The sequence below is a fragment of the Bos indicus genome, chromosome 19, assembly GCF_029378745.1.
Source record: "Bos indicus isolate NIAB-ARS_2022 breed Sahiwal x Tharparkar chromosome 19, NIAB-ARS_B.indTharparkar_mat_pri_1.0, whole genome shotgun sequence".
In the NCBI taxonomy this organism is placed as follows: domain Eukaryota; kingdom Metazoa; phylum Chordata; class Mammalia; order Artiodactyla; family Bovidae; genus Bos; species Bos indicus.
In genome coordinates, this window is record NC_091778.1 from 45,128,162 (window position 1) to 45,151,971 (window position 23,810).

The 23,810-nt window shown below is 43.6% G+C and overlaps 1 protein-coding gene across 1 annotated transcript; it reads right to left on the reverse strand.

Moving 5' to 3' along the window:
* Nucleotides 1-137: 137 nt before the first annotated feature.
* Nucleotides 138-22,237, reverse strand: LSM12 (LSM12 homolog). Its single transcript, XM_019982040.2, has 5 exons — nt 22,036-22,237; nt 20,086-20,219; nt 6,246-6,355; nt 4,714-4,840; nt 138-3,923 (listed from the first exon to the last, which is right to left on the reverse strand). The coding sequence occupies exons 1-5, from the start codon at nt 22,157-22,159 to the stop codon at nt 3,831-3,833; spliced, it is 588 nt and encodes a 195-aa protein (XP_019837599.2). The 5' UTR covers nt 22,160-22,237; the 3' UTR covers nt 138-3,830.
* Between the last annotated feature and the right edge of the window lie 1,573 nt (nt 22,238-23,810).

Genomic DNA, 23,810 nt, shown 5'->3' on the forward strand with positions numbered 1-23,810 from the left:
AGAAGGGTGTTAACATCAAGAGGATATGAAAGATGTCAATAATGTTCTGAGTGATCCTGGATGGAACGTGTTTGCCTTGCTTTCTTGTGTGCCTGTAATGAGCCATGTAAGGCTTTTATAATATTACAAAAAGAAACTCATTTTGAAACTTTATTACCCAGCAGCAGTCTATCACCAGTGGATGGCAGCCCCACAGCACCCCTTTCTCACCCGTAAGGTACTTCATGCTGTTACATTACACCCCTGAAGTTGGGGCAGTACATGGCCAATTCAAGTTTCTTAAAGGGGAATGCTCTGGTACCAGTGGCCTCCAGCAGTGATGGGAAAGCAAATCTGCTATGTAAACAATGACCATCCTCCAACCCACATGACCAATCCCAGTTCCCAAACTCTGGTCCCCACCACTCAACCCATACAGTGCAGCTCCTAGTAGCAAACATGCTCATTATACGTTCTCAGCATCTGCCACACTGGCAGGACAGGAGTCTCCATGTATGACTGAAAGCATCCTTGATCTTCCTTTATGTCTTATGGGAAAACAGATTTTGACACAATTTGTAGCTTCAAAAACGTCAAGGAGCCGTTACCTTGAATCAGTGGTTCGCAAGCTGCAGCCCTTTAACTAATATTGAAGTGCTTGAGCAACTTTCAAAACACCAAACAAAAATCAGCAATCAGTTGTTCAGACTTACACAGTACAGATTCAGTATCAACTCATTGTGGGAAGGCTGTTTATACCGTACTGACCAGATGTTCTAAATAGAAGAAAACCCAAAGGCACAGATGTGGCTGTGGGGTGGTGACCAGGCACTGGGATATAAGGGTTTGTGTGTGTGTTTGAGGAGAAAAGAGAATGCCTCAAAACCAAGCAGACACTGCAAAACCACCAGTTCGTGTTCTATCAGAGATGCAAGCCCTCAGCACTGCGTCATTTCTTCAAATCTAGGTGACAATTCTTACCACACTCACCAGTCTTCTCTGTACACCATCCCAAACCTGGCTAATAGAAGTGAGCAATATGAAAATGCCACCAGTTCGCCAAGTACCAGGGCAATATTAAAGAGCCCATGAGTGCATGAAGCCTGGGGTTCATTCCAGCTCTGCCACTGTGGGCAGCGGCGGTACTCTCAGCAAGTCACTTAAGCCCTGGTGGAACCAACTCACTTTCTGTAAAATGAGTGGTTTTCATATAATCAAATTCCTCAGAAGCTTCAGTGAAGAGGTAGAGATGAGACCTGAGAGACAGAGAGGGCAGGGTTCTTAGGACCCCAAATGTTTTACCTATTAGTCTCACTTAAAATGACATCTAGACAAAGACTTCTAAAACAAGTTGGAGCTTCTGAAAACCAGTTAATCCAGTCTCATCTCCAGATTTAACCATCCTAGGAACAAGCTAAAATGCATACTAACATTTACAGAGGACCTTCTAAGTAGCAACCATTTTAAACCAACCTATCTGAACCTTTACAAGCAGCTCCAGATGAGTATTATTTCATGTTCACAACTGGGGAGACCAAAGCATGGACAGGTAAAATGACTTATCCAGAGTCAGAAGTGAGGAGAGGGAAGGGTGACAATTTGAAGCCAACGTTTTTGTCTCCAAAGCCCTTGTTCTTCCTTCTACGCTGCTTGTCTTTCCCACCATACTGATCCACCTCTTGAATTGCTTTAAGTTCCCCCACATCATTTCGTAAACTGAAACCAGAGTCAAAAAGTGCTTCCTACCAGAGCTGCCTCCCATTCACAGACCTAGAGACTAATGGGGAGGAAGTAACGACATGGGACACGTGACACAGAGCTCCTTTCCAGGAATGCCATTTCCCATGTATCACATTCACTGCTTTAAATGCATCTCTCAGGTTTTCTAGACCTTGCATGGTAGGTCTCCTCTCTGTTCCCTCTTTTACCTTCTCCAGAAGTCCACACTTCCAAGCAGACTAAATCAAAGGCTTGGTACTTTAAATCAAGTTCTGGCCAATGGCAGGTGATATGAAAGTATACTTCTTAGTCTTCTCTCACTTTTCCTCCAGTCCTGGAACAAAGGTCTTACATATGTACCCACCCAATTCATTCCTCTACTCCACTTACACACAACTCCCAACCCTGGATCCCCTTCTTATACACTTGGCACTGGATTTCTGGATGAGTTCTCAGGGGTAGAAGGAAAGAGGGTAAGAGTAGGAAGCAGAGAGTTTAAAGGTAAAGTTTAACCAAACACACACATCCTCAGACACCTCCCTCTGGGGCCTCTAAAGCAGGCACAAACCCGAGACATGAGTGATGGTTAAAAAAATTTGGGTTTTATTGTTTTTGCTAAACAATACTAAAAAAAAAAAAATTCATTTTGAAGGCAGGGCTTGAATTATTTAATTTTGATCCATTTATTTAATTAAAAAAAAAAGGAAGGGGAAAGAGATCATGGCCAAAAAAATATTCATTAACCCCCACCCCACCCCCAAAGCTCTAGCCAGTCACATGAGCATCACCCATGTCCCACGCCACAGTACCTGATACACTCTGCCCCTCTGGACTGCCTAGGCACAGGGGCAAGGGTGCCAGGTAGCTCTCAGCAGGTTAGTCAAACCAGACAAACTGGTGGGCTAAAGTCCAGAAATTCTTCCCAGGTTTTCTGCCCATTGGCTGAGCACATACAAACTGTCGTAAGCTTGTAAAATTTCAGGGGTGGTAGGGAAGGTCGTAAGAGCAGTAGGTTGGCAGAAGAGAAACGGCAGGTCACCCAAACTTTCTCCTGGGCTAGTGGCTCTGGATACAGACTTAAAGAGGTCAGGATAGGTGGACTCTGGGTTTCTTATGAAAGAAAACCATCCTTCAAGGAAGAGCTGAGATGTGCCATGCAAAATAGTTCTTCCTACAGAGGGCACAAGAGACGGGGCAGCTGACGTTCCCATCGAGGAGATAGGAGGGTGGTGAGAAAGTTCTTCTAGTACCATGAAGTAAGAAAAAGGCAAAAGGAGAATCCTGAGGTTTTTGCCAAATGTGAGACTGGTACACGTATAGTTGAAGACTAAAAAGCCACCAGGAACCCTCAAAGCCAGATCCCATCTGCAAACACTGGCTCTACAAAGTGCTGCGGGAGATCCTCGCTGTGCACTAAGTTAGGTGCCTGGCTATGGGTGGTGGGGAGGACGATACATTTTTATTCTCAGAGGGATGAGGTGGGAAGAGTGGCCATGATCTAGTAAAAAGAGACCTGCAAGAAGCAGAAAATACTTAGAGAACATTTTAATATATATTTTCATATATATATTTAAAGTTAAGAAAAATAAAACTAATTCAAGCCATGCCCTGTGCAAAAAAAGAAAAAAAGAAAAAAAAAAGAAAAATTTAAAGTGAGACCTTTGTCTGCTGCTCTAGTCTCAACTTAAGTATCACAGTCAGCTTGTTACTTTTATTTTGGAAGAGAAGATGTAAAAGTTTCTTTCAATCACTCGGAAGGCAAGTGTAGCCACTTATAAAAACAGAATGGCAGAGACAGACTGGGAAAGGAAAGTCAGAGGTGAAAGGGCAGAGCAGAAAGGAATTTTCAAAAATAAAATTAACAAGGTGACTGTTCCAGAAGGGGGCTGTGAAAAGGACATGGTGGACCGAAGTCTGTTAGTCAAGTAATGATTCAACTTTTAAATTATTCTCTTGTTCTTTTTTGTTGGGTGTTTTGTTTGTTCAAGTCTAAGATTTGGAAATGCTGACCCTCTGTTAACAAGAGCCAACCGGAAATATAGGATCCCTTCCCTCCCCCGGCCTGCCTCCGCTGAAGCCACCACCATCGCCTCCTTGGCTGGATGCTGGAAGAGTCCTCCGTACGTGTGGACTCAGGATGACAGGGCAGCCTCCTTCTGTGGTTGCTGGGCTTGTGAACGCTGCAGTATCTTTTGGCTTTCCACGTCTCTAAAATGTTTTTCAACCTGAAAGACATCAGTCAGCCTAGATCAGAAAAGCAGATGGGCACACAAGGCCTCCCACACAGTTCACTCTAGACTTCACCAGCCTTGTGCTGGCTGTCCAGCTCATGGATCATTCAGCACTGTTCCCCTTGCTTGCTGTCTGTTGGCCTTCCCAACAAGGGAGGTGGGGGTCCTCTTGTATCAGCCACATTTTTTGCAGCTTCAGATAAGACTGTCTAAAAGAAGGTAAATCTATAAAGACGATGACGAAGGGAGACTATTATAAGCCAAACTCCCTCTCCTCTCCTTACACAAGTACAAAATGAAAACAGGTAGGGAATTACAGTCTTAAAACTTTTTACATCCACCATGTTGGGTCTACCAATACTCAAGTCTGTTTTTACAAATGCTTCAACTCAATCTAGAAAGTCAGATGACGTATGCACGGTCATGGATTCCAACAGCCACTGATGTATACCAACCAGCCCTTCCTGAGAAGAATCCAGCCAGGGAGGAGAGGAACTGCTCAGGCCCAAAACCATGGAATGCTCTGAATAATTCCAAAAAGCCACAGTGCAGAGGACGTAGGGTTGACCACTCGCTTTATTCTGCATTGCCTGGTGGTTCCATCCCCACCAGAGTATCCACACCATGGCTGCAGAGCACCAGCATGCAGGAAGGCAAGGTGGTCAAGGCTGCTCACAGGCTGACCATCAGAAGACAGGGACTGTGGCTAACATCCTGCCCTGATGCTGGAAGAGAAGGCCGAGCAGTCATTCTCTCCCTAAGGTTTCTCGGCTCCTTTACTTACTATTTTGCGTACATGGCTCAGTGCACTCCCCTCTTTGCCTTTACAGTTTTCCACTTGATATGGGGGTGTAATAACAACTTCTTCCATGACTACGATGTTTTTTTCTTGCCATTTACAGTCTTTAATGCTGGAAGGAAAAGAGAGCAGGTGAAAGTTACCTCTTGCGAGGCATCCCACACTTCCTGCCTGATGAATAAATAACTCCAGAAAGCTAACCCCAAGTTCCTAGCTTACTACTCAGTCAATAACTAGATGCCAGCAGCCCACAGAGAGAAGTAGCCAAGAAACACTTCCTGGGTACCACTGGCTAGGAAAAGCAATGGAACTGATGCACACGTATTCCAAGGATGATCCAGAGTGTTACTCTGAAGTCTCAGGAGCCTGAAAAAACACAGAAAACTTGGTGGCGACCTCAAAAGTCCAAACTAATTTAAGTTACAAATAAACAGCTAGGCTCAGGCCACTAGATCCAATTTAAACAGCAGCCTAGGACAAGAGTTGGCAAATTCTTTCTATAAAGTGTCAGGTAGCAAGTATTTCATGCTGTGCAGGCCATACACTCTCTGTCACAACTATTCTTCTGCATGCTGTACCTCAAAAGCAGCCACAAATGATACATAAGCACATCAGGAGATCTGGCCCGCTGGCTGCAGTTTGCCAACCTTTGGCCTAGGGTGATATGGCACCTTTAAAAAGATAGGAGAACAAACTCCTGCATCTTACTGCAATCTTTATACTCTGCTCCCTACTCCATAATGCCGCTCCTCAAAGAGGCCCCTCTCAATTATCAGACAGCTGGGTACTTGCCAGACTGGGAAAACCCATCCCATTTCACACTTAGGGGAACCCAGGGCAGCTGATATTACTAAGAGAGTTCCTTCACATACCTGTAAATGTTCAGATACTCACACCATGGCCTCAAATGGCTCTGATGCCAGCTGCCATCTGTGCACCAGACCCAGGTGGTTAAATAGGGTAACAGAAGGCAGCAGGGGGGAGGGGGAGTGTCAAATGTTTCAGTTTTTCAGCAGCTAGGGAAGCTAGTGGAGAATCAAATGACTTCTGCTGTGACAAAATGTCTTTTATGAGGTGGTAATAAGGTGGCCTTCTGCTCTCCCTAATTCCCTATGTTCACCCCAATGGATAATTGGGAAGACTGAGATAGATATAACTTTCCCTTACTAAAACTGCATCAGCTTTTAGAGAAAAGTACAAGATCAAAACAGTAAAAGAGAAAGAAATCACTAGTTCTAAATTACGGCACACAAGGTGTGGAAGGGACCCTCAGGGATAATCTAATCCAAAACTAAGTTCTACAGATGAAAACACAGAAGCCCAGAACAAATAACCTGTTAGTGATCTTCCAAATGGAAAAGCAACAAGCACCACATCCCTGGATGCAAGATACTGCCAACACACTACCCAACTTCCCTGGTGACATTCAGAAACACAACTACCCACAAATCAGCCACCAGACAGCTCAGCCAGGCAGCATCCCCAAGGCAAGGGACCCCTATGCTCCCCCAACTCACGTCTTGTGTATGGTCTGGAAGAGCTGCTGGCCCTCTAGGGAGACACCAGCGCTGATTGCATAGGCCTGGCTCAGCTTCTCCTCCTTCTCTGTCCGTGCTTTGCTGGCAAGCTAGGGTGGGCGAGAGGAAAGAGACTCAGAAAAACATTCACCTTCATCCTTCCCAACATCAGGACGTAAGTCGAAGAAAAGATGCTGGAAAAGACTGGTTTGGGTAGAGTCAGTTTTCTCAGAGACCAAAAGTGAAACAAACAAGGGATTTTTCCCTGACAGTCCAGTCATTAAGACTCCGCACTTCCACTGCAAGGGGCACACGTTCAATTCCTTAGTTTGGTCAGGGAACTAAGATCCCACATGCCTCACAGCATGGCCAAAAACATTTTTTTTTTTAAATTTTAAAAAGTGAAACACACACACACACACACAATATACCTGAATAGTTTCTGCTATTCCTGGCAAATACCTATTCCTTTCAATACTTACTGAATGCCTACCATGTGCCATACATTCACTACACTAAGCCAAAGATACAGCACTGAAAGGGGCAGGGAGACAGACAATAAACAAAAACATAAACAAGATAACTCAGACAGGGCTAAGTGCTGGGAAGAAAACAGAGCATGGCAAGGTTTTAGAGCATGACTGGGGGTGGGGTATACCTGATAGAAAGTGATGGTCAGAGACAAAAGGCAATGCATACATTTCTATGAAAGGAGAGAACTAAGGATACTTATCAGCTACTGTGCTGGAGCCTCAGGATTAGAAATTAATGTCTACCACACCTTCAAAGACCAGGATTTGAGGTTTTAAAAATTCAACCATTCTAGTACCATTATCTGTGCTCACATGGGGAGCCAGGACTCAAGGAAACCTAACCAGGCACCACTGACTTGGGCTACAGCTACCAGGCTCTTTTAAAAAAAGAATGATCTACATTCTATTTCATGTCTGTTCCTTAACTGCCCACTAGTGAAACAATCATAAGCTGACCAAGATCAAGAGTTGTAGTAAAATCTAACAGTCTACTCAAATCCAGTAAATCGCTCCCAGTAGGGGTAGGTATCATGTCAATCCCTGCTGCCCCTCTAATACATTTCTGGTCCCACCACACACTATTGGTTGCTGGATTACAAAAGAACAAGTGTGTTTGAGTGTAAGACAAAAGAAATATACTGACAGTTAAAACAAAAGGCAGATAATGCATCTGAAAGTCAAACAAACGACTTGGAGATTTTTCAGATCCATGAACAAGAACATACACTTAGTATGCTGACGCTGCAGCTACTGAAGACGTATGCACAAACATACACACGAGCACAGACAACCTGGCCCCAACACCAGCTCCTTACTGCAAGCAGAAATCATACCTCCAGCACATTCCCAAGTACCTAGATGCTTGGAGTTCTTAAACATTCATATTCTGCCCTAAGACTAACCCTTGACGCCATAAACCAAATACAGATCCACCAGGGGGAAACAAGCACAGTGTCTCATTGTTGGCAAAATGAAGCACTTTATCAAGCCAGAGTTTGACTATGAAAAAGAGAGAAAGTGCCCTTCAATCAGGTTATGGGGAACTGAGGAGTCTCAACTGCCTCTGAGTTTCAAAGACTGTCTGAGAGGAGGGGGTGTGAGCACAGCTCACACATGCTGTCATTTCAGTCTCCTTAGGTAAAAGGGGGAAGAAAAGCCAAGACTCTGTAGGGATGTAAAGCCAGAGCTCCCTTTTCACTTGGTCCCCAGGATGTGGAGAGAGACAGATACAGCAGCAGTAAATAATCTTTCAAACCAGGGCCTGCCCCTCTGGATCCACCAGGCAATAACTTTACAGAGAAGGAAAAGCACGGGGCTGACGGCTCTCGGTGAGCACTGGCAATCCCAACTGCAGCAAGGAAGCCTGTGGCTGGAAAGCAGTCAGCCTCCATGGTACAAGAACAGCTAGGGGTGCATTTTTAAGCAACAACAAGCAAACCTTATTCAGTCACCAAGAAAACCCTGGTAACAAGGGGTTTCCTTGAGTCTCACTTTCCAAACAACCCTGTAGGAAGTCTGAAGTCTCCAAGTTTGAACGAAGGGAAAACTGGAGGGAAGCAGCATGCCCTTGGATTCACCAAGCTCCTGCAGACCTCCTGGGAAGTGGCTCATGGTCAGGCAGATGTTTACCCCATGAATAGGCAGAAGGGTCTCACTCTGAGGTCTTTTTAAAAATATTTGTCCCTGAAGACCAAAAACACCTCCCAATGTGGGTCAGACAGAGCTGCTTCTATAAAGCTTGTGTTAACTAGACAGTAACGTCACCCATTCAGGAAGACAAGAGTTGGTTCTGGAAAACCAGGCTCTATGCAGAATATTTAAGAGTGAAATAGACAAATTAAGCTGGGGAACCACTGGAAGAAGAACCACTTTTGAATTTTTGCCAGAGACAAAATAAAACGAATATAAATCTCAGCTGGAAGTGATCTGTTTGGATGGCCTGAGTTAAAAGCAACACAATGGTTATAGAACAATGATTTGAAAGTACACACTACCCCCTCCCCAAATACACTGCACAATCTCTTCTAAAGACTTTTAAAGCAAAGGAGAATGGACCGGATGATTCTTCATGTCAATCCACAGTGCAGACTGATCCCAAATACTAAATGATACAAAGGAGAGCCTTGAAAAAGTCAGCAGAAATCAGTGTAAACTGACTATATTTCAATTTACCTCAATACCCTCAACTATTCCACCTGTACCTGCTGCAAATGTGGTTTGAGGACTTAAGATTCACAGCAAACCCTGAAGCTTCCAGTTGTTGGTTTATGAACTATATTTTCATGGCAATCTGAAAATGCGTAAATCTAGTATTCAACTACAGAGATCTGCTTCACTAAGAAGTTGTATAAACGGGGTAAATTTCTCCCAGAGAGGACTGCATCAAGTGGGCATGAAGAAGATTACCTTTACAAAAAGAAACTAGAAACGTTTTTTCTCAAAATTGGGGTGAGAGGGGAAGGGAGATTACCTTGCTCTTTTTAGACAAGTTATTGAAAACCCGTGAAAAATGTGGATAAGCCTCCTTTTGCAAAGCAAATGACTCTCTCTACGCTCAAGTCAGCTGTAGCTCTACATTTCCCCACATTGTATTTCTATAAACTAATGCATATCTATAAATGGTCCAGTTACTCCAAATTAGTAAGTTTATGGTTACTGTCAAATTGCCAGAGAACCAATAAAAACGCCTCCCAACAGAGAAGGTGTCGGATATGCCTTTTAAGCTTGGGAGGGTCATCAGGATTGCAATTTTTTTTTTTTTTAGGATTGCAATTTTTAAATTCAGTAACTATCACCATACTTCCCCCATTTTCAATGCAAGCCTCTTCCAACTAAAACTGAAACACTAATTGGTTAGAATCTTAAAGAATGTTAAAGGCACCAACCTTAAAAACACACTGGGTTTAGGCAAATCTCAATTTGCCTAAATCTACAAATACACGTTACTAATGTGCATGTGGCCTAACTGAAATAACTGCACAAGACAACCTACATTTACCTTCCTTTCCTTTCATTTTGTATGATTCCCAATGAAAAAATTCACTCCTTGTCGACAAACCAGTGCTTCCTCCCTTGGCCATTTTATATACAGGACCTTGATGTGGGCAACAGAAAAATGTTCATGAACTTGACACCAAAGCACATCAATATCAAAAGGTTTCTAGTCACGCCTGCTGCTGGGTAACCTCGAGTGAGTGAATCAATGAACACTAACGTTATCTCTCTTCCTGCACTGCGACAAGAGGAAGCAGCCCCAACAACAACATAATCCAGGCATCTTGCCTCATCTGTTACTTGGTTACCAGCTGGGCCATCTTATTTCCACATACGCAGACCAGGAAGGCACAGGTGCTGTGGGGAATCCAGAGGGACTCCTACTGCAAGTATTTAACAGGCTGTGACAGCTGATCCAACAATGGAAGCAAAGTCCAGAGGAGAACCTGCTGGATATGACCTACTGACTCCACTAAGCCACTCTGGGTTTGTCTTCCCTGCGTAGACAACCAGCTGTCTTCACAGAGGGGTTAGGAAGCACTGCAAGCAGCTGCCCCGAACTGCCAGTGCTGCCTGCAAGGCCTGATGGAGGGTGAAGGGCGGCAGGCCACAACAACTGTCATCCAAAGGGCCCCGCTTGCTCCTGCTGTTTTCATTCTGGGGAGTACTCTTGGAAAGCCCTCATTCTTTGTCACCAATAGGCAGCCTCAAAACTATGTCTTCCAACTATCAGTATTCCCAAGTCTCCCTGCTCCCTAGTTGAAAGGTCCTGTCTGAAAATTTCTAATAAAATACTGTTCTTCATAACCTCAGATAGCTGAGAACTCAAAAAACAGAGAACCCTGCTTGAAATCACATCCTGGGATACCTAACAGTGAACGAAAACACTGAATCAAACGAGGGAACAGTAGAGTCAAAGAGGCCGGCAGTTAACACTAAAACCCTAAGAGCTAACTTGCTCAGTGAGAACTTACTCCACGCAACACACTAAGCAACACTTAACGTGTATTAAACATTTCATCTGCCCAACAATTCTGTGAAACAGACTAAAATTACGCCTACTGAACAGACGGAGAAACTAAGGCACAGCTGGTAAGACACCTGCCTAAGTTTACCAAGACACAAGTGGGAGAGTCTAGATTTGAACCCAGACAGACCGACTCCAGAGCGTGTGTTCTGAACTCTGCACTATACCCAAACAGTTCCACTTAAGAAAAGTCTAAATTGTTGAAAACAGTTATAAACTTGAATGTAAAAGAAATGTTTTTTAAAAGAGAAAATATTTTAAAAGACCCAGCTGTCATCTTCTCTTCTTATCAGTGAATTCTGACATTTCCATCAAGTTTCCCTGTCCAGAACACAATTGTCCGCCTTTTAGTGAAGGGCCCCAGTCTTGCCCTAAATCTCAAGAACATCCTTTACTTGTTTTGTTAAAGGTAATTCATAGGAATGCTTTTAAGAAAACAGATCATGTGTGAGAAAGCATTTCGGGCCAATAACGATTAGGTACCCATCATTTCCTGCTGAGCCAAAACTAGAGAAGCTAAGTCAAGCAGGTCTCCTGCACTAGGAAGTTAAGGTACCTTAAGTGCTTTGAGCGGTGATGAAAAACACCCTGCAAATCCAGAGGCCACAGTGCCACCTCACTCTCCAGGCTCTGGCCATCATACTGTTGTCATAAAATAGAGGTCAGCCTCAAGTCAGTCAGCAGAGGCCATAAGCAAAGTTTGTGGCTCACCTGGCTTTGAACAAAAACTAGTTGTTGGTAAAGTCGATAGTGTTTCTTATTTGTAATTATGTCACCACAAGCTGTCCACAGTTACAATAGACAGCTAAACTTCCTAGACACCAACAGAGTGATTTTCCAGTCCTGAGACCCTGACACCAGCACTACTGTGGGACGTCCACAGGACTCTGCCAGGAAAGAACAGCAACTGGCTGGGATGTAAGCTGAAATTCGACCTGAACAACCTGTCTGTGAGAGTGTACACTCATATGAAGCATCTCACACATGGCCATGAAGAAGAACACGGGTGAAAGCACTATGAGAGTTTAAAGCACTGTACAAATAGCACTGTTGACATTATTATTATAACATCATTATTACTAGCACAGAGAAGGTGGCTTGTAGGTTATTTCAAAAAAATTCATGTAATCCAACCTTCCTTTAGCCAATGAGCTCAGGGCTCGCTCTCTTCTGCTTTCTGTAAGAGCTGCTAGAGAGGCTATAAATCCTTAACAGAATCTCTTCCAAAATACAACTGGAATAGTAAGTTGGAAAATGCACTTTATGTGCCAAAATGGGCGCTTCACTTACAGAATAAAGAGCTGGTTTTATTCAGACAGTGAAAGGACCAGGTACTCTCATTTCCTGGGCTCTAAAGAGGGCAGAAAAAGCAACATAAAAAAGAAAAGCCACTCCCTTGTTTCTTACCCCCAAACAGAAGAGATTCCAGCTCAAAGCCGCACCTACCACTCCCTAGCTGCATGAACCTGAGCAAGATGTATAACTTCTCCCGAGCCTCAGTCTATCCATGGGGGCCCATCCTAAAGGTTGGCACTGGAGTTCACTAAGGTACACATCTAACACTACCAGCGCCAGCGCAGTGGCATTGGTCCTCTCCCTTCCTTCTGAGAGCCGCCACTGCTCTCACTCACTGACAAAACAGCAAAACTTTTTAAACTGCAGAGATGGACAAACTGATAGCAATCCCAATCAGCTTGATTCCATTTAACTTCCCTCCCTTTATCTAACTGTCATTTATTCTTCAAGACCCTACTCCATTGTCACATCTGAGAAGCCTTTCCTAAAATGTTCACTACTCTATGCCAACCATTGGCAAACTATACCTGTGGGCCAAATTCATCCAACCACCTGTTTTAGTTAAGTTCCACTGGAATGGTATCACCCCACTGCTGCTTCTGCTACAAAGGCAAAGTTGACAGTTGTGACAGAGACGTATAGTGCACAAAGCCTAAAATATTTATTAGTGGGCCCTTAACAGAAACAGTCTGCTGCTCCCTGCAAAAGTTAAACCCTACTGCCCCTCACAACTCCCAAACATGAGATTCTTGAGGGCAAAAGCAGTGGCTTAGTCATCGTGACATACACAGCACCAGGAAGGGAGGGGTAGGGAGAGGGAAGTGGGATAAAAGGAAAAGAAACCTCGACTATCAGAGATTCACAGAACTAACAGTTCCTAATCGTTAAGTGACTAACACACGGTCACACAATTCATTAGCAGCCCAGATGTGAAAAGAATCTAGTTCTTCAAACTCCCCACATGCTACCACACCAGACTGTTAGCTTTTTGCACGGTACATAGCCCCACTAATTTTCTAGTTTGTGTACAATTTGCTTCACTCTCCAGGGTAGTCTCTGGTATTTACCTAAGCTAGTTTAAATTCCAATGCTATAACTTGACTGCACTACTTGTTTTTTCTTCCCCCCAAGCCTGATCTCTGCCAGGAAACTGTAGGTTAGAATGCCCCTTTCTTAACACTGTAAGAGATACTACACTGACATCAGTAAAGCACTTAGTTTGAATCATCCCTGTGTCAAAGAGACAGAATGTAGAGGGGGCTGCAACAACACACACGGCACATCTCTGCCAGTTGCTTGGGCCCAGCAATTTGTGTCTTCAGGTGGACGAATCTCCTCCTCCCCATCTCGCCACCCAGTGATGTCAAGAGAGCCCCCTTCAGAACCAAACTCTTGACCTAAGGAGGCCCCACCAAATCAGCAAGCTGCTGTGCACTACAGCCTGAACTCAGTCAGGAGCCCTAGCCTGGAATGCTGCATCCCCTACTATGGCTATGACCCCAAAGTTTGAATGCTACTGAACGTGAGCTCCTTCAAAGGCCAGTGATTTTTAAAGTGGCATCAATCACTCTACCTCTGATTTCATCTCACACCACTCACTACTTATTGGGCCCCATTAACTTAGCAATGATAGGGTCTTCCTCTTCACCTTACGCTTTTATCTTCATGACACTTCTGTGAAGAAGCAGCTGTCTGCTCAAAGCCAGATACAAAACTTACTGGTGGGCTCTAACCTGGGACTGTGGCCTTGACAACATACTCTAATCAAGTGAGCCAATAGGTAATATGTAGCTTCCAGGAGCTAGAAATTTTCACCTGATAGAAGAGTCTTGCTTCCCCTAGACAAGTAGTTACTTCCCTTCCTGTTTTTTTTTTTTTAATTTATTTATTTGGCTACACTGGGTCTTAGTTGTGGCATGAGGGCTCTTTAGTTGCGGCACGCGAACTCTTAGCTGCAGCCTGTGGGATCTAGTTCCCTGAGCAGGGATCGAACCTGCATTGGGAGCACAGTCTTAGCCACTGAACCACCAGGGAAGTTCCTTCCCTTCCTACTTTTATACATAATATGAACACATTCTACCTGTTACTAATATATCTATACCTACGCATAGGGTGGCTAGGTCATCTGATCCTTCTGCTGCTGCTGCTACTAAGTCGCTTCAGTCGTATCCGACTCTGTGTGACCCCAGAGACGGCAGCCCACCAGGCTCCCCCATCCCTGGGATTCTCCAGGCAAAAACACTGGAGTGGGTTGCCATTTCCTTCTCCGATGCGTGAAAGTGAAAAGTGAAAGTGAAGTCGCACAGTCACGTCCGATTCTTCACGACCCCATGAACTGCAGCCTACCAGGCTCCTCCGTCCATGGGATTTTCCAGGCAAGAGCACTGGAGTGGGTTGCCATTGCCTTCTCCGTCATCTGATCCTACTTGCTGACAAATCCATACCTCAATACACTAGGGTCAAGATATGGTCAAGGGCCCAGATAACAGACTACGTCCATGAATACAGGCCACGATGCAGTAGCTACCAACTACCTCAGGAATTTGCTAATACTTGAGGATTATCCCTCACATCAACAAAAGCCATAAGGTTATGCTAAATCTTAGCTTTCAAACTTCTTAGAACTCAAAACAAAAACCAAGTGAAGTCTTCCCTGTGTGACACCATCCCTAAAGGTAAGCAAGGTCAGTTACTTTTTAAAGTGAACGTTGTGACTTTCCCATTTTCTCAGCCTTTCCAGGCCCTTCCACAGACCAAGCTCCAAGTGTCATTTTTATCCAAAGGCAGCCAACTTATTCTTCATTACCATCTGCTGATGAAAAACTCTTTAAATCTCTTCTTCCTGGTTCTTCTCTATTTAATCACTGCCGTTTAGTAAGGTATAAATGGGCAATAAATACTCACACCAGGCTGATAAATCAGTCAGTGGTTTGGTAAGGGAGGTAGATGCCTTATCTGTGAAGTTCAATTTTCCATGCTTTGTCTCTTTTCCTGCCTCCCCTCACAACATACAAATATTTCCTCCAGAAAGTCTTCTCCAAGTCAGCAAAGTGATAAGACAACTTATACCTCATTTGATGTACTGGAGGCATTTATCTAAACAGATGAGTACATACACTTGCCTCGGCTGTCTCAATGAGTTTTTTACCTCAGAGTCTCAGAAGTTGAAAGCATGACCTCCTAGGTTCTGTGACTGCTCACTCTAACCTTCTGTACTCAGACAAGTGTTCGCTTAATTATGCCTCTTGATAACACTGCCCTAGAAATTCAAGTTAATTCTGGTCACCAACAAGAGGAATCCATATACTATTTTGATTTTCCCCAGTCTTGGGATGGCAAGTTCTGATACCTGAATGAATGTCAGATCCAGTATCAGGAAAGACTGATACAGTAACTAACACTGCCCATGTTCTTGGCTGCTTTCCTTTGTCATGATGCCCTCCTCCCCCCATCCTGCTCCTAAACCATAATTCAAGGAACATCCACCCACTGGCTGCACATAGCTAATGTGGGAGAATAGGACTAACATGTGTCAACGCTGGTCAACCTAAACCAATCCTCCAAACAACTCTATGAGATAGGTACTAACAGGATTCCATTTCTGTGGTGAGAAAACTGATGCTTAGTGACATAAGAGACATACCCACTTGCTTTTAATGTTCTTTCTGACCACACAACACAGACGTTTCTCTTTACTCAGAAATATTACTTAGGATTATAAACACATACTCATTTCATTTCACCAACCTACTCTGAAAGTTCTTTGGGTAAGCACACAGAAGCAGAATATACATGGGACTTGGCCATCAAAACATCAGACTTGAGTTCAAATCTCAGTTCAATTACTTACTAACTGGTGGGCTCTAACCTGGGACTGTGGCCTTGACAACATACTCTAATCAAGTGAGCCAAGAGGTAATATGTAGCTTCCAGGAGCTAGAAATTTTCACCTGATAGAAGATCTTGCTTCCCCTAGACAATAGTGACTCATCCAAGACTCAGTTTACTCTTCTGTAAGACGGTGATGGTGAGTCAAAGTGAAAGTCACTGTTGTGTCCGACTCTTTGCGACCCTACAGACTATACAGTCCATGGAATTCTCTAGGCCAGAATACCGGAGTGGGTAGCCTTTCCCTTCTCCAGGCGATCTTCCCAACCCAGGGATCGATCCCAGGTCTCCCGCATTGCAGGCGGATTCTTTACCAGCTGAGCCACAAGGGAAGCCCAAGAATACTGGAGTGGGTACACTATCCCTTCTCCAGTGGATCTTCCAAACCCAAAAATAGAACCAGGGTCTTCTGCATTGTAGGTGGATTCTTTACCTACTGAGGTATCAGGGAAGATGGTGATGGTACCCACACCATAAGAACTATCGTTAGAAGTAAATGAGATGTTTGCTGATTGCTATTTCAGAGGGTGGCATGTAAAAATATTGGTTCCTACACTACTTGCCATATAACCTAGAGCAAGTCACTTAAACTGCTAAGCCTGTTTATTCATCTCTTAAACTAAAAGGAAAAAAGTGTAAGTGAAGTCACTCAGTCGTGTCTGACTCTTTGCGACCCCTACCAGGCTCCTCTGTCCATGAGATTTTCCAGGCAATAGTACTGGAGTGGATTGCCATTAAGCATGGTTGTGAGGATGAAACAAGATGTGTCAAAGCTCTCTGTAAACTGTAAGGCACTAGAAATATGTAAGGAATGGTCCCCAACAGAGCTTACCACAATGCTGTGCATAAAATAATTTTCAGTAAATGTTTGATAAATGCTACAAACATAAAACTTTCTTAATGTTGACATGAACCAAATTATCTGAGAGCACTAATAACTGATGGTCAATCTTTATGCCCAGAGAACAAGATGTGGAGTCAATTCAAAAAAACTTAAGAAACATTTTACTTCACTCAACCACACGGACCCTGGACTCTCACCCTCATGCAATATTTAAACCTTCCTCATGAAAGGAAACTAATAAGGATATTTCCCTGGTGGTCCAATGGTTAAGAATCCGGCTTTCAATGCTAGGGGCAGGTTCCAATCCATGGGTTCAATCCCTGGTCAAAGAATTAAGATTCCACATGCAGTGGGGGCAACTAAGCCCATACGACAACTCCTGAGCCCACGCGCCACACAAGAGAGAAACCTGTGCACCACAACTAAAACCCAACACAACCAAACTATTTTTTTAAAAAGTAAACTAATAAGCCATGTGTGCTTTTGTACTTTTTAAAGTCAGGAAATTCGAAACAATTTTTACAGAGTACAATGTTACTGTGAAGTAGATAAAACAATATTCAAAGCTTCCACCTTCTGCAACCCCACTGTCCTCTTTCAAGCTTCCTCTTACATCCCACTGCTGTGGACGGACATAGGACATCTTAGCTACAGTGAAAGTGCCAATCGAAAGCAAAACAAGCTCATCTCCAAGAACTGCTAGTTCACACCGTCCTCAACTTGAGCTGGAATTAAGTATTTCCTTTAAAAGGCCTGCTCTTCCATTTCCTGTTGGGTCAGAGTAAACATCCAGTTTGTATCAACAGGTTTAATTGAACACAGCACTTACTATTTCAGCAAGATGAGCCATCATGTGATGGGATCTCCCACTGCACAGGTAGTACTCCCCAAGACCACAGTTTTCTTCCAGGGATTTCAGGGCACTTTTAGTTCCCTTCTAAAATGCTTAAACAATCCTCCATCTTAAAAACAAAACCAAACCCAGGCTCATGCTCTTAAATGAGTTGAACTTTTCATGTCCTTCCAGCAACATGTAGCTCCCCAGATTAGCTGTTTTCAGTAACATAAAGAGCCCAACAGGCTCTTCTAAATGAATCTCAGCAAGAATCACAAAGCATCCTCAAAGGTTCGTTTCAAGGAAAAACCAATATAGCTTACTCATAAACATCTCAACAAATGAAGAATGAATAAATAAGACCCAAAGAGAGCTCTTCAACCTAATTTTAATCTTTGTTTCAGACTCCTTTTTCAAGACTTGGCAATCAGACCTTGTGGTAAGGTCTGAGAGTAAGAAAAGTAAAGATTTCTGGTATTCCCTAATCTATTACCTCCTGCTGTTTTCTGAAAGACTGGGTAAACAACTAGTTTACAATAATACTAGAAGACAACTGATCAGCAGAAAGCAAAACCTTAAAGGCAAAGATAATCCGCAAATTAATAACCAAGAACTATTTATACCTAAGGTCAAATGTAAGCAAAGAACTGCTTCTTAACAGCTCCCACATTTAACAGTCCCATCCATGCCGCTCCAGCCTCTCTCACACAAATGGTGGCACTTTGTGGTACAAGAGCAGAATCCTAGTTATCTTTTAAATTTGAAAAAAAATCTATCTTCTTTCAGATAATCTTTCCTCAACTACTTACTAAAGGCTGTTACTTGGTGACAGACTTCTCATACGCTATAAACATTAAAGAATAACACAGAGCCTTTTCTCCCTTCAACACACCAGGCATAAGCTATTTTATTTAAACCTTTTAAGATCTCTTAGGAGGAGTAAGCCAAGGTTTCAAAAATCCACAGGTATAAGAATGAGATAGTCTGTATGCAACAGTCTTTAATATGAAACCCAAGACCTTTCTGAATCTGTCCTGAGACATCACTAAAAAAAAAAAAAAAAAAAAAAAAAACAACACATGGGGCATCTCCCTGGAATTTAGAAAAAAGGGAGCTCCAGATTTGAGGCAACTACACTCTGCCAGCCTCAGTTACCCTGTGTTCTTTCAGCTGCCTGAGTGTTCCCTTGCTTTGCTGAAAGCAGCAAACACACTACATTCCCAAGTGGGGCAAAAGAATATACATTATTATAATTTTATAGAGGGAAAAATTTCATCACACTAATTCAACAGACTTAATGAAAGACAGCTGCTACAAAAACTGAAGCCCTAACTTATTCATTCAACAAATATTTATGAAGCACCTACTCTGTGCAAGGTTCTATATATTCAGTAAGGAACAAAACAGGTATAGTTACCATTCCCACAAAACAAAGTTTGGTGAGATAGAAAAGTATACACAATTATAATTACAAAAAAGCTATGAATAGGATAACAAGTCCCAATTTGCCCAGGATACACCAATCTAAACTTGTCTCAGTGTAAAACAAAAGCACTGCCCTCCTCTACTCTCGAAAATGTCCCATACTGGACTGGAAATGATACGTCACCTTATCTCTGAATGCTAGAGTACTGTAAGAGAAAATAACGGAGACACCACTTTAGCCTGGGTGATCAGAGAAGACTTCTTGAAAGATGTGCCATTAAACAGTCCTGATGGATAGGTTCTAGTCATTTTGAGAAGGTGTTCCAAGTAGAGAGAACAGCAAAACTCAAACAGGGCTTGGGTACTAATACCGATCAACGTGAACTTCGGCTGACGGAACTGAAGAATCAGAAAAGTTATTTGAAAGTTCCCAGATACCAATTTACATAGCCAAGATTAAAATATCCTAAGCCTCTAAATTTGTTAGACCTCAAAATTCAAGCACAAAGACAAAAATGAAGCTCTATGTCAGTAGTTTTCAAATTTTTGTAGGTCATGAATCCCTCTGAGAATCTGAAAAATACTCCAGATCTTCACCCAGCAAATACATGTATATTCTTATGTGCACACATACACAATTTCAGGAGGTTCAGAAGGAAAGCCCACAGCCAACCCCACCAACACTAGAAGTTCACACATGGGCTACAGGTTAAGGGTGAGGGGGAGCTCTCTTTCACAAAGGACAAAAGCCAGCTCTCAATTCTATTTCTCTATTCAGCAGACATTAAGACTTTTCTTAAAATCTTCGGAAGATATCAGGGAACAAAGAGATAAAAACTACAGTGATATAAATATATTTTTAAATATGTCAAAACAAGCCAATTGTAAATCACTGAAAAAAAAAAAAAAAAAAAAGGACAATATATGTACCATCAAGAGTCAATGAGACTCAAATTTCCCATCATTTTGGAGATTCAGAACTGCCCTCAAGTCCTTACCTTACTAACGTTGAGTGAAGCTAGGGGAGGAGGGGTTTCTGTTCGGTCATTAATTATTTCCACTTCTGAAACATACTGTAAGTTTATAAGCAAGATATCTGCGTGGTTGGGCTTTCCACTGGAAGAGGGACATTCTGGTGAAAAAAAAGAAAGTTAAGGAAAACAGGGGCAAGCAGAGCACTGACACATCCCAAAGGGGCATGGAAAACACAGTTCTCATAAGGCTTGTGTAAAAGGTGTGCCACAAGCAAAAGGTGGGAGTCCCACAAGAATCACAGCTCTTCTCAGCAAATCTTTGCCTATCACCTTCCTCCCGCTCAACCCCATAACCAAAAGATCTCAAGCTTTTCAAAGCCAAACACAACCCAAAACTTGAAGCCTCAACAGGGTTTCCGTCACCTTCTCTCTACTGGTTTTACAAAGAGGCTTAATGTAGTTTTAATGCTGTATGTATACTGTCTGTCTTGAACCTAACGAACCACACAGGAGAGCAAGTACCTTCTGTTCTTGGTATACTTCCTATATCTGAACAACTCTTTTCACTTTTTCTGATCTGAGACTTTCCATTTTGCAGAGGCAAAAACTACAGCACTGGAAAGGAAGCTCACTCAAGGTGACCCAGCTAGTTAACCGACTCCTCCATCCATTCATTCTCCAGCCATTTCTCAAAAGCATATTGCACATCAATTGAAAGAGTAATTCCTCATTCCAAAACCCTTCCAACTAAACCACTAATGCAAAAGATCTTATATGGTCCAGGTACGAATTCTTGTGTTTAAAAAAACCGAGAAAACGCAACTATTCGAGCTGTAATTAGTTTCAAAGGACATTTTCCTAAGCTAGAAATCTACAATCAGTGTTTAAATGAAGTGGTTAAGTTTAAATGAAGTTGGTTAAAATACTTGCCAGTCAAAGACAGCAGACCCAGTAAGAAACTTCCTTTTCAAAGGTGCCACAAAAGATAACTCTTAAAAAAAAAAAGAAAAAAATCCAAATAAATCCACCTGTGGCTCAAATATAAGGAGGAGGTGGTATTACAACCAGGAAGTATTCTGTTTCCAAGACTGAGCTTCCTGGAGTAATTCAGAAATCATTTCCACACCAAAGAAAGAGGCCACCTTTTCCATTCTGTTTAACACTGCCACATTTAAAAGGCAAGGCTACTACTGTGAAGTCAGGATTCCTTGTGCTGGCCTGAGCAAAAGATAACTTACTCTTTCACCTGTAACCCACACGTCCATACACAAGCCCCTGAAAAACGTGGTCCTCTCTCTGGACCAGGTTTCCAGTACAAACATCTCCAAAAGAGCAACTTCCAAATGACTGAGAAGCCTACAATTCATCACCCCGTCCCCAGTGGCACCACGCACACACCAGCACCAGCAAAACAAGCCCCTATCCCCAGTTCTGCTACAAACTCTTTCCTGCAGTAACTCTCCCCCAAACAAGCGAGGCCCATTTGGTCACACACCACCGCCCTTCCGTGGACCACGTCCTATCAGTACACAACCCCTCCTGAACTCCATACCCATGTCCCACTCACTAGCAGTTCCTTACTCAACACACCCCCTCCCCACTTGATTCCACCCGCCCCTCTTCCATCCAGGCTCCAATCACCAGCCCTCTCCCACGACCACCCCTCTCCTGATCACTGGGTGCCCTCTCCTAGCGTTCCCCCCGAAAAGCCATCCGCGTGTCAAGTCCCCCTCCACCCACCCTCGTTCGCGGCCCAGCTCCCACAAGGGGAGGGCGACAAGGGTCCCCAAGGCGGACCAAGGGTCCAGGGAGAGGGGGAGGGGAGCTCAGGGTCGTGCGCATGCGCTCCGGGCGCCGCGGTAGCCGGTCGCCCCTAGGCCCGGAGAGGGCCCCAGCCACCGCCGTCGTCCCCCGCCCCCCCACCACCGCACACACACGCCAGCCCGGCCTCGGGCTCCGCGCAGGGAAGGATACTTAAAGCCAGCATTTTGGACTGGTAGTCGAAGGCTACCACCTCGCCCTGCAGCCGCTGCTCCTGGCACGTCCGGCACGACACCTGGCTCCCAACGCTGAAGTACTCGCCCGGAGGAGCCGCCATCTTGGGAGAGCAGCCGCGGCCGGCGGCGGCGGCGGCAGCAGCGGGCGAAAGCCGGGCCCCCAGTGAGCGCCGCGCCGCGACGCACGGGGCGTGCTGACGTCATACGCCAGGGCGTGGCCTGGACTGGGTGGGGCGGGAGCCTAGGTGGAAGAGGAAAGGAGAGGAAATAAAAGAGGGGTCTGAATAATTATGTTTGTGCAGCTGCTCCGGCTTGGTAAAGTGCTTGCAAGGTCCATTTTAGAAGTTAAAGATAAATGACCTATGTGGAATGAAAAGGGGAGACAGGAGAGAACTGCAGTCTCCGTTATGTACACACCTTGACACGAGTTTAATGAATGAACTCTCTGTTACATATGAGGAATCCGAGGTTCAGAAGACTAAACGAAACTTGCCCAAAACGATTACACCTAATTAGAGTGGTAGTGGAAAGGACATTGGCTACAGAGTTAGCTAAACCAGAATCGGAATTCCACTGAGTTACATGACCTTGAGCAAATTACTAAGCCTGATTCTGTTTATTCCTTTATTGAGCATCCAACAACGCTTCGATGTAGGAATCAATAGCCTCATTTTACAGATGAAGAAACTAAGTCTTAGACTAAACTTTGTCCAGGGTTGCACAACTAGCAAAGATACAGTCTGTTTCCAAAAATGGTACTATTAACTTTTATGCTGTATTAGGTAACACTTCACATAGTAGTTAGGAGGAGTGGAAGATAATGAAATAATGTGTACAAATGCATGACATGTAGTTACTACGTGGTAGTTTCTCCAGGATCACCCATTACCCTTGAAACTCAAGATGCTTCCCCATCACCCCTCTTGCCCTCTCCAGAGCCAGGAGGAGCAGTGGTGGTGACAAAGGAAGTCTTGGAGCAAGAGTTTTGGGCCCCCCCATTAATGACTATCTAATATATAAAACAGTTTTCTTAACATGTAAGTGAGATGCAGATGTATTTTCAACCCTAATATCACCAGTCGCCATCCCTAACCCAACTACCCCTCCACTATAGAAATTCTAGAGCCTCATGTAACAACAGGCAAAGAGAAGATGGCAAAGGACCAGTCCTGGCACTATTTAACATGAACAAATTTCAAAAGTGTTTTCATGCCTTGCGAGGGACATCAACTTCATATTACTACATCATTGTAACAGAAATAAGTATATTTGGGCTTATTTCAGAGAACTTTCTTGTCTCCCCCATAACAAGTTATATGTAACTGCCACTCAACTTTTCATGTAACATTGTGATTATAGGTTCCCAGGCATAGAGCCAGGCACTGTTAGGAAAAGCTTTCTGAAGAAGTGATAAATCTGAGACCTGATGGACAAGCAGGGAAAGAGTGGCCAGGTACCAGCAAGAGGGAACTGCAGATGCCAGGACCCATAAAAGGAAAGAGCTTGGTGCTTTCAAAAGTAGCTTAGAAATATACCATTAAACTGAGTGTGGGACTGGACTGATAAAGGCTATCTTAGCTTGAGCACTAGTAAACTTTCAAAAGACTTAGAAAATGTTAATTTTTTCCTTGGGGCAATTGAAAAACATTTAGCAAGGGAATGAAATGAGATATGAATCCAGATTCCCTTCCCCATACCTTTTTAATTAGTGAAATTAATCTCTTTCCATTTAGAACCCAGATTTATATCCTT